Raw genomic sequence first — 12,327 nt, forward strand, 5'->3', positions numbered from 1 at the left:
GGTTCAAGCTTGTAGGTTAGATTAGTTGCTAACGTTCAAGACCTGTTTTGACTTGTGCTCCAGATCCTGTGGAATTCCCTGTTATGTAGCCTGCAGCTAGGCACAGAAATGAGACTTCCCGTGAAACAATTCTTTTTTCAAGAAACTTAAAAATTTTACGTATTTGGAACCAGAAACAAAGACGACTACTTTTATTATAATGTTGCATTGTTGTTGAACACAATTCCTCCGGAGAATTTAAAACACACCGATAGGAGTTCCTTCTACTTTAGTATTTGCCCTTTTTTTTTTTTTTTTAAAGATTTTATTTATTTATTTGACAGAGAGAGATACAGCGAGAGAGGGAGAGCACAAGCAGGGGCAGAGGAAGAGGGAGAAGCAGGCTTCCCGCCGAGCAGGGAGCCCGATATGGGGCTCGATCCCAGGACCCTGGGATCTTGACCTGAGCCTAAGGCAGACACCCAACGACTGAGCCACCCAGGTACCCCTAGTATTTGCCCTTTAAAGACAGCCTGCCCCAAGTCTATGCAAAAACAAAATGTTCTTTAACGCTCCTGACCTATTTTTGGAGTAAGTTAAAATGAAGAAAAATTAGTTGCTAATTAAGGCTTTTGGAGATACTCGAAAACTTAATGTAGGAGCGTCTTTTTCACTCATCTGCTGGATTCAGTCCCAGATCTAGCATTCCTTAACACAGTCCTAGTCATTATGTTAAATATTACGCATAAACTATGATATGTGGATGGTTATTCTTAAATCAGAAGCTATTACTCTCTGCTAATTTAGAAATATTTATAAACACAAATATTCCTATATTTCCCCCACCCATTTCTTTCTCAAAAATTTATGTTTCTTGTTTTTGTTATGCACCCCCCCCCTTTTTGAGGTCTTGATTTGTCTTCTGTATTGTGGAATTTGGTTCTTTTCATATTTGTCATCCTATCAAAAGAATTGCCAATTTTTTATAGTTAACTCTTGGTACTATAAATTCCAAACTATTAATCATTTAGATTTCTTCCTTTTTTTTTTTTTTTTTTGACCAATCTAAGTTATTTATTTAAGCCATCTCCTGCCATAAGCAAAGGGATGGAAGATCAGTATACTGGTCATCATTTGATACAAGTAAGGAAGGTGAGCTTAAGGTCCCATAGACTTTTCTTTTTTCTAGTCCGTGTGCAGAGTCATGGTCCAAACCAGTGCTGTGGTCCCCACTGGGTGGTGGTCCAGGTTCTCTTTATTCATCTTCATAGCCGGTTGGAAGTGGATTCACGTGAGAGTTATGGAATAGAATATGATTACCATCTCCCCAGGGAAAGGGCTTGGACCTGATGCAGAGATGGGGGTAGGCGATGAACTCGGGTCTCTCGTGCTGTCCGTGACGCGACTTCAGGAAGACATTCAGCATGCTCACACCCACGCCAGGGAGCGCTACGAAGTAGGTGAGAGACTTCCACATGTGAGCTGAGCCCTCCTCGCCGTGGGCGCCACTCGACGTGGAACGCCCCAGCTGTGCCCCGGACCGACCTAGCAGCCCAGACAGCCGGGACACAGATGCCGCCGCCGCCACCATTTTCATCCTGGACCCGATTTCTTCCATTTTTTAAATCTTTTTATATTCTTCATGCCACGGTTCTTTATGCAAAATCATATTTTATTGCAGCCTTCCAAACTCCCAGTTTGTGTTGATAAACTCTAAAAGCTATTCTAAAGCTTTCCCTTTCACTCCCACACATAAAGAACTGACAATTAGATAGAAAGTAAATTTTTTCCTCCTTTTCAAACATCCTCTTCCCTATTCTATTAAAAGTTATAATTTTTTTTAAAAGAAATATTGTTACGTCAAAAGATTTGAAAGTTACTTTGTGTTCTCAGTTTTATTCATTTAGACCATTGCTGTCACAGGCTAATGTTTTTCTTCCTGAAAAGGTGAACTTTTTAAAATTATGGTGAGAGGGGTGCCTGGGTGTTTCAATTGGTTAAGCCTCTGACTCTTGGTTTCAGCTCTGGTCATGATCTCATGAGTGGTGGGATCCAGCCCTGCATTGGGCTCGGAGCTCAGCAGAGAGATTCTGCTTGAAGATCCTCTCTTTTTTTTTTTTTTTTTAAAGATTTTATTTATTTGACAGAGCACAAGCAGACGGAGAGAGAGGGAGAAGCAGGCTCCCTGCTGAGCAAGGAGCCTGATGTGGGACTCGATCCCAGGACCCTGGCATCATGACCTGGGCCGAAGGCAGCCACTTAACCGACTGACCCACCCAGGCGTCCCTTGAAGATCCTCTTCCTCTGCCTGTCCCCCTGCTCATGCATGTGCTTGCTCTCTGTCTCTGCTCTCTAAAATAAATAAATATTAAAAATTAAAAAAAAAAACTGTATGAGAATTATATGTAATTTCTTATATATTTAAAATGTTTTCTACCATAAGAAGCTAAAAGAAAAGTGGTTCTGACTTGAAGAGGAATTTGTAGGTCACAACTTAAGATCTATTATTGGAATAAACTAAAAAAAAAAATACCTTAACGAGGAGGTAGTGTGGTGGGTGGAAGGAACAGGTGTCTATTTCTGCATATCATTACATACTTAATTCTGACATTGCAAGTATCCAAATATGAATATGCCTGAGATTTGGGCTGGTACTAAAACAATCCCAGTGCAGTGACCTGTGACAGTGGTGCAAATATCTGTTATCATTCATCCTGCCAGCTCCTTACTATGGGTGTGCTTTGGAGACCTTTGCTTGTTCCAGAAGCACATTTGCACTTCTTAAAAGTTACTTATTTCCAGCAAATCAAGAGTGAGTGCAAAGCTGCATTTATGTTTATATAGAAGACTATTTAGATAACACATAGAGCCTGTAAGATACAGTTGAACTTAAATGCAAACAACAGATAAATTGAGTCCCTATCATGTCTGTAAAGTGCTTTGGGAATTAAAATGTAAAATAAATTGTGCTTCAGCCCTTAAATTTATTTTTACATTCTAATTTAATAAACACTTATGTAGCTGTTACTATGAGCTAGGCACTGTTTTAAGCACTTTACAAATATTAATTAATCTTTATAATAGCTCTTGGACTCAACAAGGTTAATCTACAAAATAAGAAATTTAATGATTCACTCAGCAGCAAAATCAGAGTCATTTATCATTTCTCTCTTTTCCATATATATTCTACAAGAGCCAAAAAAGAAATATCCAAGTCATTATATTTAAAAGTTTACATTCCTGAGGCACCTGGGTGGCTCAGCCAGTTGGGCGTCCAATTCAATTTCAGCTCAGGTCATGATCTCAGGGTCGTGGGATTGAGTTCCTCTTAGGTGGGCTCTGCACTGGGGGTGGAGCCTACCTGAGATTCTCTCTGTCCCTCTCCCCTTCGAGCTTGCTCTCTTAAAAAATAAAAAACTTACATTCCTGTTAACAGACAACCTCATGATGTAGAACTTAATATCATAAATGCAGTATCAAGGCTTAATCACTGTTGATTTAAAGCATTGACAATAACAAAAAATAATTGGACAATTTCTTGGAATTTAGTGAAGTAGAGTCAGACCCTTAGTTTTATTACCTGCAAGTAAATGGATTTGGAAGAACAAAGAGTAATGATGTCAAAAGACATCAGTCACGCTGTTGCTTATACATCAGCCATATCTAATATTATGTGAATTCATTTGGTGTTGAATAAATGGGGCTCAGCAAACTACACATTTCTAAGTGTCAGCCTTACTTAAGGGAGAGGAGGCTGGTTCATACTCATAATGACTTTGACTAGAAGTAAATGTTTGAGGGTACAACTTGTGGTCTTCACTGCTCTTGGTTATATCTTAAACTTAATTTTTGCAAGAAATGATAATTGAGGTGATTAAATATTGGAAAAGATTTTGTTTTCTCACATATTTAAAAAATCAAATCTGTTATAAAAATATATTTCTCTTCCTATGGGTTTAATCTCCATATAGCAGTTTTGAAACTTTATTCATTTACTTCTGTATCGCTATGTAGTTTTTTTCTAATCTGAGTTTTCTCTGGTGATTTCTCATAGGTTCAGAGAGGATTAGTAATCTACGTGTGTTTTTTCAAGGGAGCTAATAAAGAACTTCTTCCCAAAATGGGTACGTACTTGATGTTTGTTTTTTAAAAGTAAAAATGAGTAGGAACAGATAGATGAACCAGAAGAGGTAAAAACCGCAATCTTAAGTTTTACTGGTAAGTTTTAAATGAGTTAACTCTACAGTTGTTGGCTTTAGCTACTTTTGCCTTTTCCAAAGTTTAAAGTAAGCAAGTGTGGTGGGATTCTTTCAAAACATCTGCACCATTTCAGATGGCTTATAGATTAGATTAGAAGAGTATACACACACGCGTGCACACATAGCACAATTGAGATTCAGCCACGTTTCTAACAGAAACTTGTTAGAAGCAGGGTGGCCACATAGGAAGAAGCAGATGCTTCATTTCTTTTCTTTTTTTTTTTTTAAGATTTTATTTTTTTATTTGACAGAACAAGTAGGCAGAGCGGCAGGTGGAGGGAGAGGGAGAAGCAGGCTTCCCGCCGAGCAGGGAGCCCGATGCGGGACTCGATCCCAGGACCCTGGGATCATGACCTGAGCCGAAGGCAACTGCTTTAACCAACTGAGCCACCCACGCGCCCCAGATGCTTCATTTCTTAATATAGTTTCCTTATCTCCCACAGTCCCTGACTGGGTCATGTTGGTGACACTGTATGTGCAAGATGTGGGTCCCATCAAATCTGGACAGCTAAGTCTTATTATTATGGAAAATTTTAAATTAACTATTTATGCACCTTTTTTTATTTTTTATTTTTTTTTTAAAGTCTTCTATAGATTCTTTTTTTTTTTTTTAAGATTTTTTTATTTATTTGTTTAACACAGAGAGAGAGAGCACAAGTAGGCAGAGCAGCAGACAGAGGGAGAGGGAGAAGCAGGCTCTCCGCCGAGCAGGGAGCCCGATGCGGGGCTCGATCCCAGGACCCTGGGATCATGACCTGAGCCGAAGGCAGCTGCTTAACGACTGAGCCACCCAGGCGCCCCTATGCACCTTTTTTTAAATAAGAAATGTATATAAATATAAGGTTCTCCTGATCTTGAACAAGGTTCAGTGTCATCACAACCATACCTCCTCCAGGGACAGAAAAGCTGGGTCAATGTTCAGTTATCTCTGAACACTAATTTACCTGCCTGCAGTTCTCCACTGTCCCCGATAGTCCATAGCACTGCACATTCTTTGTGATAATTACATAGTTTCAGATACACCACATCAAATACTAGATAGTATTTGATAAAATAATTATGTACAAAAAAAACCTGAATTAATGAAGCTATCCCTAAGGTTGGGGACAGGTTATATTCTCTTTATTAGTAGCGGACATCACCCCTTAGTTGGATTAATAAGAAATATAAATTATACAAATGGGTAGTTGCAACATGCAGAAGTTAACCTAGAAGAGCTTCAAGTAGTAGCACTCCAGGGTAAATAGCCCAATGAGGAACCTCTGGGGCAAAAGGCTAAAAACTCCCAGAGGTAATTTTATACCAAGACATCAAACATGTTTGACAACTTTGTCAGGGGATGAAAACTAGACTTAAAGGACTATGATAGGTAAGGGGGAAAGCCAATAACTGATGGTTTGAAATTTGATTCTGGAAGATAATAGGGAGCTTTCTAGGGTTTAAAGAGAAAATGAGGGATGCCTGGCTGGCTCAGTCAGTGGAGCATGCAACTCTTGATCTCAGGATCATGAGTTCGAGCCCCATGTTGGGATATAGAGATTACTTGAAAAAAAAGCGGGGGGGCGGCATCTGGGTGGCTCAGTCATTTTAAGCGTCTGCCTTCAGCTCAGGTCATGGTCCCAGGGTCCTGGGATCGAGCCCCGCATCGGGCTCCCTGCTCAGCGGGAAGCCTGCTTCTCCCTCTCTCACTCCCCTTGCTTATGTTCCTTCTCTCCCTGTGTCTCTCTCTGTCAAATAAATAAATAAAATCCTAAAAAAATAAAATAATAGAGCAAATGAAATGAAGGCTCCTATTACAGAGGATGATTTGCCAAGACCTATTGCTTGGGTACTGGACATTCTGTCCATTTTCCTAAGTTAGTATTTTGCCTTGAATTAAATCTTTATTGACCATAGAAAGTGTAGTAGGAATCTACAAAAACAAGAAGAGAATTTTTGTCATTGTGACTTAAGATTGACTCCTAAAGTTGTTTCATACTTTCTTAAGTGACTCTTAAGCATAATAAAATGAAATGAGTCAACCAAATCCAAGCTACATTTTGTGTAATAGTAGATAAATCCTGTGCGCTTCCATCTATGTCTAAGTTCACTCTGAATACATACATTAAGACTGTGATGAATTAGGAGGTCCACCTTAGCTCTTTTAGTGGACAGTCGAAAATAAAACTGTATATATCATGATTCTCAGTAAAGAACAGAGATTCTATCCCATTCTGCTGGTTGGTGTGAGTTATAAAGAAAAAAGTCCATCTGTTATTGATAGCATTAGCTTGTACTTCCTTTATTCCAGGAGGCAAAGTAAGCCTGTGTGATGGGCTTCTCTTAAACCCCACCTCATACTTTTACATGGATTCAGATCTTTCTAATCAAATCATATACCCCTTGGGAACATAATCAGTTATATCCATAAAGTCTGAAGTTACATGGCTAACATAGAGATGTGCAGAATCTTTCTCAATTCATCTTCAGTATAATTGAACTGAGATCCAGGAACCTGTCAAAGCTTAACTTCCCGTATACATCGTTGGAGATACTTGATTGATAACCTGTCTTAAGATCTTTGAGTTTCCAACATACCATTGATTCCTTGTCTCATTTTAATTCTACTTACTGACAGTTGTATTTGTATTATATTTATTTCTACATACTGGTATTTGTATACCAACAACATTAATTGAATTCTCAGTTATAGCCAGTAGAGGGAGGTGTGAGGAAGTATAATAAATTGTACTTACCTCGCTCGCCTGTTATTCCAAAATTGTCTACTTAGTCTGTCACTAGCCTGAGGCCTGGCTAGCTGGATAGAGATTTCCCTTGGAACAAAGTGCCCTGGAGAGTTACAGTTTCCTTAGAAGCAATCAATAACAACTGCTGGCTATATAGCAAAGTCCTATTCATAATAGAGAAAATTAGAGGTATTTTAAAATAGATATTAGTTGAAAATTGAAAATGCTTAATGCATACTTTAGGAATTCATTTGGGTGTTCATCTTGGCAGGTTTCTACCAGGTCAATTCCCTGATCCTGTAGAGTGGGGCAACCAGACTGAGTCTTTCCTAATATTTACTACAAACCCTCCAATACTTGAAACCATTGACAACCCTACTAGAAAGCATACCTTTTCAAGCCTAATTATTGGGTAGGTGTGTGAGATCTATATAGTTTCTTTTACCATTTGTCCTCTGAGGAATATTTTTTTTTTTTAAGATTTTATTTATTTGAGAGAGAGAGAGAGAGAGAGTGTGTGTGTGTGTGTGTGCAAGCATGGGAAGGGGCAGAGGAAGAGGAGAGAGAATCTCAAGCAGACTCCATGCCAAGCATGGAGCCCGAATGAGGGCTTGATCTCACCACCCTGAGATCATGACTTGAGCTGAAATCAAGAGTTAGATACTTAACCGACAAACACCCAGGCGCCCCTGAGGAATATTCTTTATAAGCAGAAGTTATTTATACCCTTTATAGAGTCAAGAAGACCCTAAGGTTATTCATATTAGGTGTTTCTTTTGTTTATTGTTTTGAAAATAGCTAATGTTGAGATGTAAAGGTTTTCTAAGTTTAGATTTTTAGCTAGACATAGATATTTATGGCTTTTTTGACAGTTCTTAATAGCTATAAGAGTATAGTGTCATAAATGCCATAAAAATAATAACACCATGTTTTCTTGTTTGTTTATGAACATAATGCCAATATACCTTTTGATACACTTTTTTGGTTGTAACAGTGAATTTCTGATGATTCTTGTTTTCAGCTTTACTCCTCTCCCATGGGTTACATTTGTCATATGATTAGACTGTGTTACATAGTGCCTTTGAGATTATGCAACTGCAAAATTATCTGGTTTATAATCATAATAAACCTGGAACCTTTGTCTCAGCTTAGAACTCTAGGCAATTAAGTTACTCTAAGATTTCTATTTAATATTCTTTGTTATAAAGCAGAATTTGGTGTGAGGAGGATTCATCATGGCCTTTTTCCAATGAGATTGGCTTATGGAATATAAAAAGGAACAAAAATGCAAAATCTTCTCATGTATCCCCCTGGGGCAACAATATTTTGAGGTTTCAGTATACAGTTAATTTTTAGTCCTTACTGCATGAATTTATTGTAGGAATCTTGACTGCCCAGTTGGATTTAAAACATCATGCCATTTTTTGCATGAAATTTGCCTTATTTTCCTGCTTAGGTCATTTAGCTTAGTGAAGCAGTTCTTTAAATCTGAGTAGAGATTTTGGGTAAAAAGCATGAGCCAACAAACTAGATTTTAAACATGAGATTTGCTGACTAGATGATTATTGGTTTTCTTCATGTTTCTGACTTCAAGATGTTTTGCCTTTCTTCCCCACCCAGTTAATACACTGTTAAATGTGAAGTTAAGTGAAACAGAAAATGGTAAGCACGTGTCTATATTGGACCTACCTGGCAATGTTCTAATCATCCCTCAAGCCACCCTTGGGGGGAGAGTAAAAGGAAGAAACATGCAGTATCACTCTAACTCTGGAAAAGAAGAAGGCTTGGAACTTTATTCCCAATTTGTGATTCTATGTGAAAAAGAACTGGCTGCCAACAGCAAGTGTGCCGAAGCTGGGGTTGTGGTGGAACATGGTACATACGGGAACAGGCAGGTGTTACAGCTGGATACCAACGGACCATACACACACCTAATTGAGTTTTGAAAAATTAAAAGTTTCTACAGTTGTTTTCTGGTATAAAATGATCTCAACTATAATTCGATTTTCTTCCTCTTGAATACACTAATCTGCAGCATTTTTAGACAAGAAAATCCTGGGTCCTATCCATACCTCTGCAACCTGTTAATTGGATGACCTTGCCTTGCCAAGTCACCAAACTCTGGATCTCAGTCACCTTTCGTCCTGCTTTCCCCTACACTTCCACTTGAAAACTTGAAAAATGCTTTCTATTCACCTTATAGTCACTGTGGAAATGTTCTTAGAGAGCTGTATTTAAGTATTTTGCATGAAGAATTTGTGCGATCAAGAAAAATATTTCTTATACCCTCAAATGTATGAAGTATGTAATAAAAATAACTTTGTGTTAAAATTAGGTGAAATCCCACGCAAACCGATTACAGTTTTGTCAATTTTGTTTTACTTATTCTGTTTTCCATATTCTGTTCAGTTTTCCATATTCTGAATGAAAACAATATGTTATTTACTATTCTTTTTAATAATATCTGTGAAAATGTAGCCTAGAAATGTTATTGTGCATTATATTACTTTCCAAGGACATCCAAGTGCTTTAAATCATTTTAAGAATCTTTAGTTGAGGGGTGCCTGGGTGGTTCAGTCGGTTAAGCGTCTGCCTTCTGCTCAGGTCATGATCCCAGAATCCTGGGATCAAGTTCCACATCAGGCTCCTTGCTCAGCAGGGAGCCTGCTTCTCCCTCTGCCTACCACTCCCCCTGCTTGTGCTCTCGCTCGCTCGTTCTCTCTGACAAATAAAAAAATCTTTTTAAAAAAAGAATCTTTAGTTGAGGGGTGCCTGGGTGGCTCAGTCGTTAAGCATCTGCCTTCAGCTCAGGTTGTGATCTCGGCGTCCTGGGATGGAGCCCTGCACAGGCTCTGTGCTCAGCGAGGGGTCTCCGTCTCCCTCTTCCTCTGTGCTCTCTCACTCTCTCTCACTCTCAAGCAAATAAGTAAAATCTTTAAAAAAAATCTTAAGTTGATACAAGAACAAGGTATGAAGATTAAAAAATGTTTTTATTTGGGGCCCCTGGGTGGCTCAGTCGTTAGGCGTCTGCCTTCAGCTAGGTCGTGATCCCAGAGTTCTGGGATTGAACCCCACATTGGGCTCCCTGCTCAGTGGGAAGCCTGCTTCTCCTTCTCCCACTCCTCCTGCTTGTGTTCCCTCTCTCACTGTGTCTCCCTCTGTCAAATAAAATCTTTTAAAAAAAGTTTTTATTTAATATACCAATTGGTTAATTAATACTTCTGTTTCTCAGTTTTTTTACCAAAATAATGTATGTCTCATTTTCTGTCCTTGGTTTTTAAAAGTTACTGCTTTGTGAAATTGTGTTCATAAGTTTTCTAGGAAGTCCTTTCTTACTTAGATTGCCATAAAAGGAAGAAAAAGAAAAAGGGAAGCTTTCTACTGCAATTATTTGGAAACAAGCTGACTTGTTCTTTTCCATATTATTTAACGATTTCGAGCCAGTGTTTTTTCTGTTAGTGAATGTTTGTGCCCCACTCCCATTCACATGTTGAAGTCCCCCAATTTGATGGTATTTGGAGATGGGGCTTTGGGAGGTAATTAGGGTTAATGAGATCATAAGAGCGGGTCCCTCATGATGGGATTAGAATCTTCATAAGAGTAACCAGAGAGCTTGCTTGCTCGTTCTCTTTGCTCCCACCATGTGAGGATGCAATAGGAAGGGGGCTATCTACAAACTAGGAAGAGAACCCTTATCAGAAACTGACCATGTTGACACCTTGATCTTGAACTTGCAGCCTCCAGACTGTGAGAAAATAATTTTCTGTTGTTCAAGCCACTCAGTCTATGGTATTTTGTTAGGACAACCTGAGCTGATGAAGATAGTGATACAAGATAGCTAATGGGGTAGATTTTTCAGTCAAGAGAAGAAGATATATGAGAAACTGAAAGAATAAATGAATCAAAAAAAGATAATCAGTTTTTGCAAACTCCTCTGACTTTATTTGAAAAGATATTTTGAAGTGTAAACACCAAATAATATTTCTAATTACCAAAAGATGAAGAAAATAACTTGAATAAACATCTTAAGTAGCTGCTAAAAATTCCTTTGTGTCATCATTTCTTTAGGTCTGTCCTCCTAAGATACTTAAAATTTTTGTTATCACGAAAATCCTATTATTCTATATCCTTCCTGTACTATTCTATTTTGGAACTTGAGAATCAATAACTGGCTTGGTAATGAGCTCATTGTCCTTAACTCTTGCTTTATTGATTCATGATACATTTATTGAAATGTAATAAACTATTCATAAACTTTTGAACTCCAATTTTCTCAAAGCTTTTCTAAGAAGGTGTATATGTCTTTTGGAAAAGATTATGTGTTACCTATTTTAAATCATTTTGATTTTGTGTGTAGGTGAAATGCTGACTCATAGCCCTAGATTGCTGTTTTATAGTTTTTTAAAAAAATTTGCTTGAGGTACTTGTGGAGAATAGCAATTTCAACTACATGAAGAGTTATTAAGCAGAAAGTGATGGCCAACTTTCATTTCCAAGGAGGCTAGGACAAGAGAGTTAAGACAGGAGAAATAGTGGATATGAAAATAACTACACCTTCGCTTTCTGTAGCTCTTCTGGCCCAAGGTGCTCAAAGAACCTTCAATAGATCCCTCCTTTTATCTTCCCAGTGTATAATGAGGATAGTGCTGTGGAAAGTAAGACAGTGCTTATTTTTCCCAAGATCATACTATAGGGAGGAATAATGTCCATCTTTCTACTTTTCCTTAAATGAGAATTGTTAAAACTGACATTGATCCTGGTAAAGGCTTAGCATCTCCCAGTGTGGATCACTTGAGAAAGAACAGCCAATAAATTGGTTTACTTACAGAATTAGGTGGCAGTAGGGTTGCACCTAATTTATGTGCCTTCTGCCTCTGTTTTTCTAAGATTCTAGAATGTCTCAATTAGAATTTAATTTCTAAGTATTATTTTATCTGCCCATTTAGAAACAATATGGGTTCAGTTACAGAAAATACTGTATATAAGACATTACTGATGAATGTGGTTTTAATACCTTGAATATACTCATACAAAGTAAAATCAAACACACTTACCATTCCTTCATTAGTTCAAGTAAAAAAAGGCCCACCGTTAATGAATCATATCTGTATTAATGATGATTTATTGACTCCATAATGAAAGAAGTCAACTTATCAATTATAAAGATCAAATGCTATGGAGTCCTCCTATGCCACTTATTTTGTAGAATAAGAACTCACATTGGTGTTTTAAGACAGTGACGTCCTATTTTTAATATCTATGGTTAATATTGCAGAGGGCCTGATTTGTTATACGTAGATGCAGTTAGGGCACCTGGGTGGCTCAGTGGGTTAAGTGTCCAACTCTTAGTTTTGGCTCAGATC

The 12,327-nt window shown here is 38.1% G+C and overlaps 1 protein-coding gene and 1 pseudogene across 2 annotated transcripts in view; one reads left to right on the forward strand and one right to left on the reverse strand.

Annotated features, from left to right (window-relative positions):
- DTD2 (D-aminoacyl-tRNA deacylase 2) overlaps positions 1-11,226 on the forward strand; it is an 11,692-nt gene extending 466 nt beyond the window's left edge. For both annotated transcript variants that reach the window (XM_031024008.2, XM_006729542.3), the window contains exons 2-3: positions 4,034-4,103; positions 8,585-11,226. In XM_031024008.2, the coding sequence (XP_030879868.1) occupies positions 4,034-4,103; positions 8,585-8,910 (396 nt within the window). In that variant the 3' untranslated portion in view covers positions 8,911-11,226. The remainder of the gene's footprint in view (positions 1-4,033; positions 4,104-8,584) is intronic.
- LOC102741441 (cytochrome c oxidase subunit 6A1, mitochondrial pseudogene) lies at positions 989-1,577 on the reverse strand (annotated as a pseudogene).
- Positions 11,227-12,327: the final 1,101 nt, after the last annotated feature.

Source organism: Leptonychotes weddellii, chromosome 9 (genome assembly GCF_054177405.1).
Source record: "Leptonychotes weddellii isolate Sample4059 chromosome 9, ASM5417740v2, whole genome shotgun sequence".
Taxonomy (NCBI): Eukaryota; Metazoa; Chordata; class Mammalia; order Carnivora; family Phocidae; genus Leptonychotes; species Leptonychotes weddellii.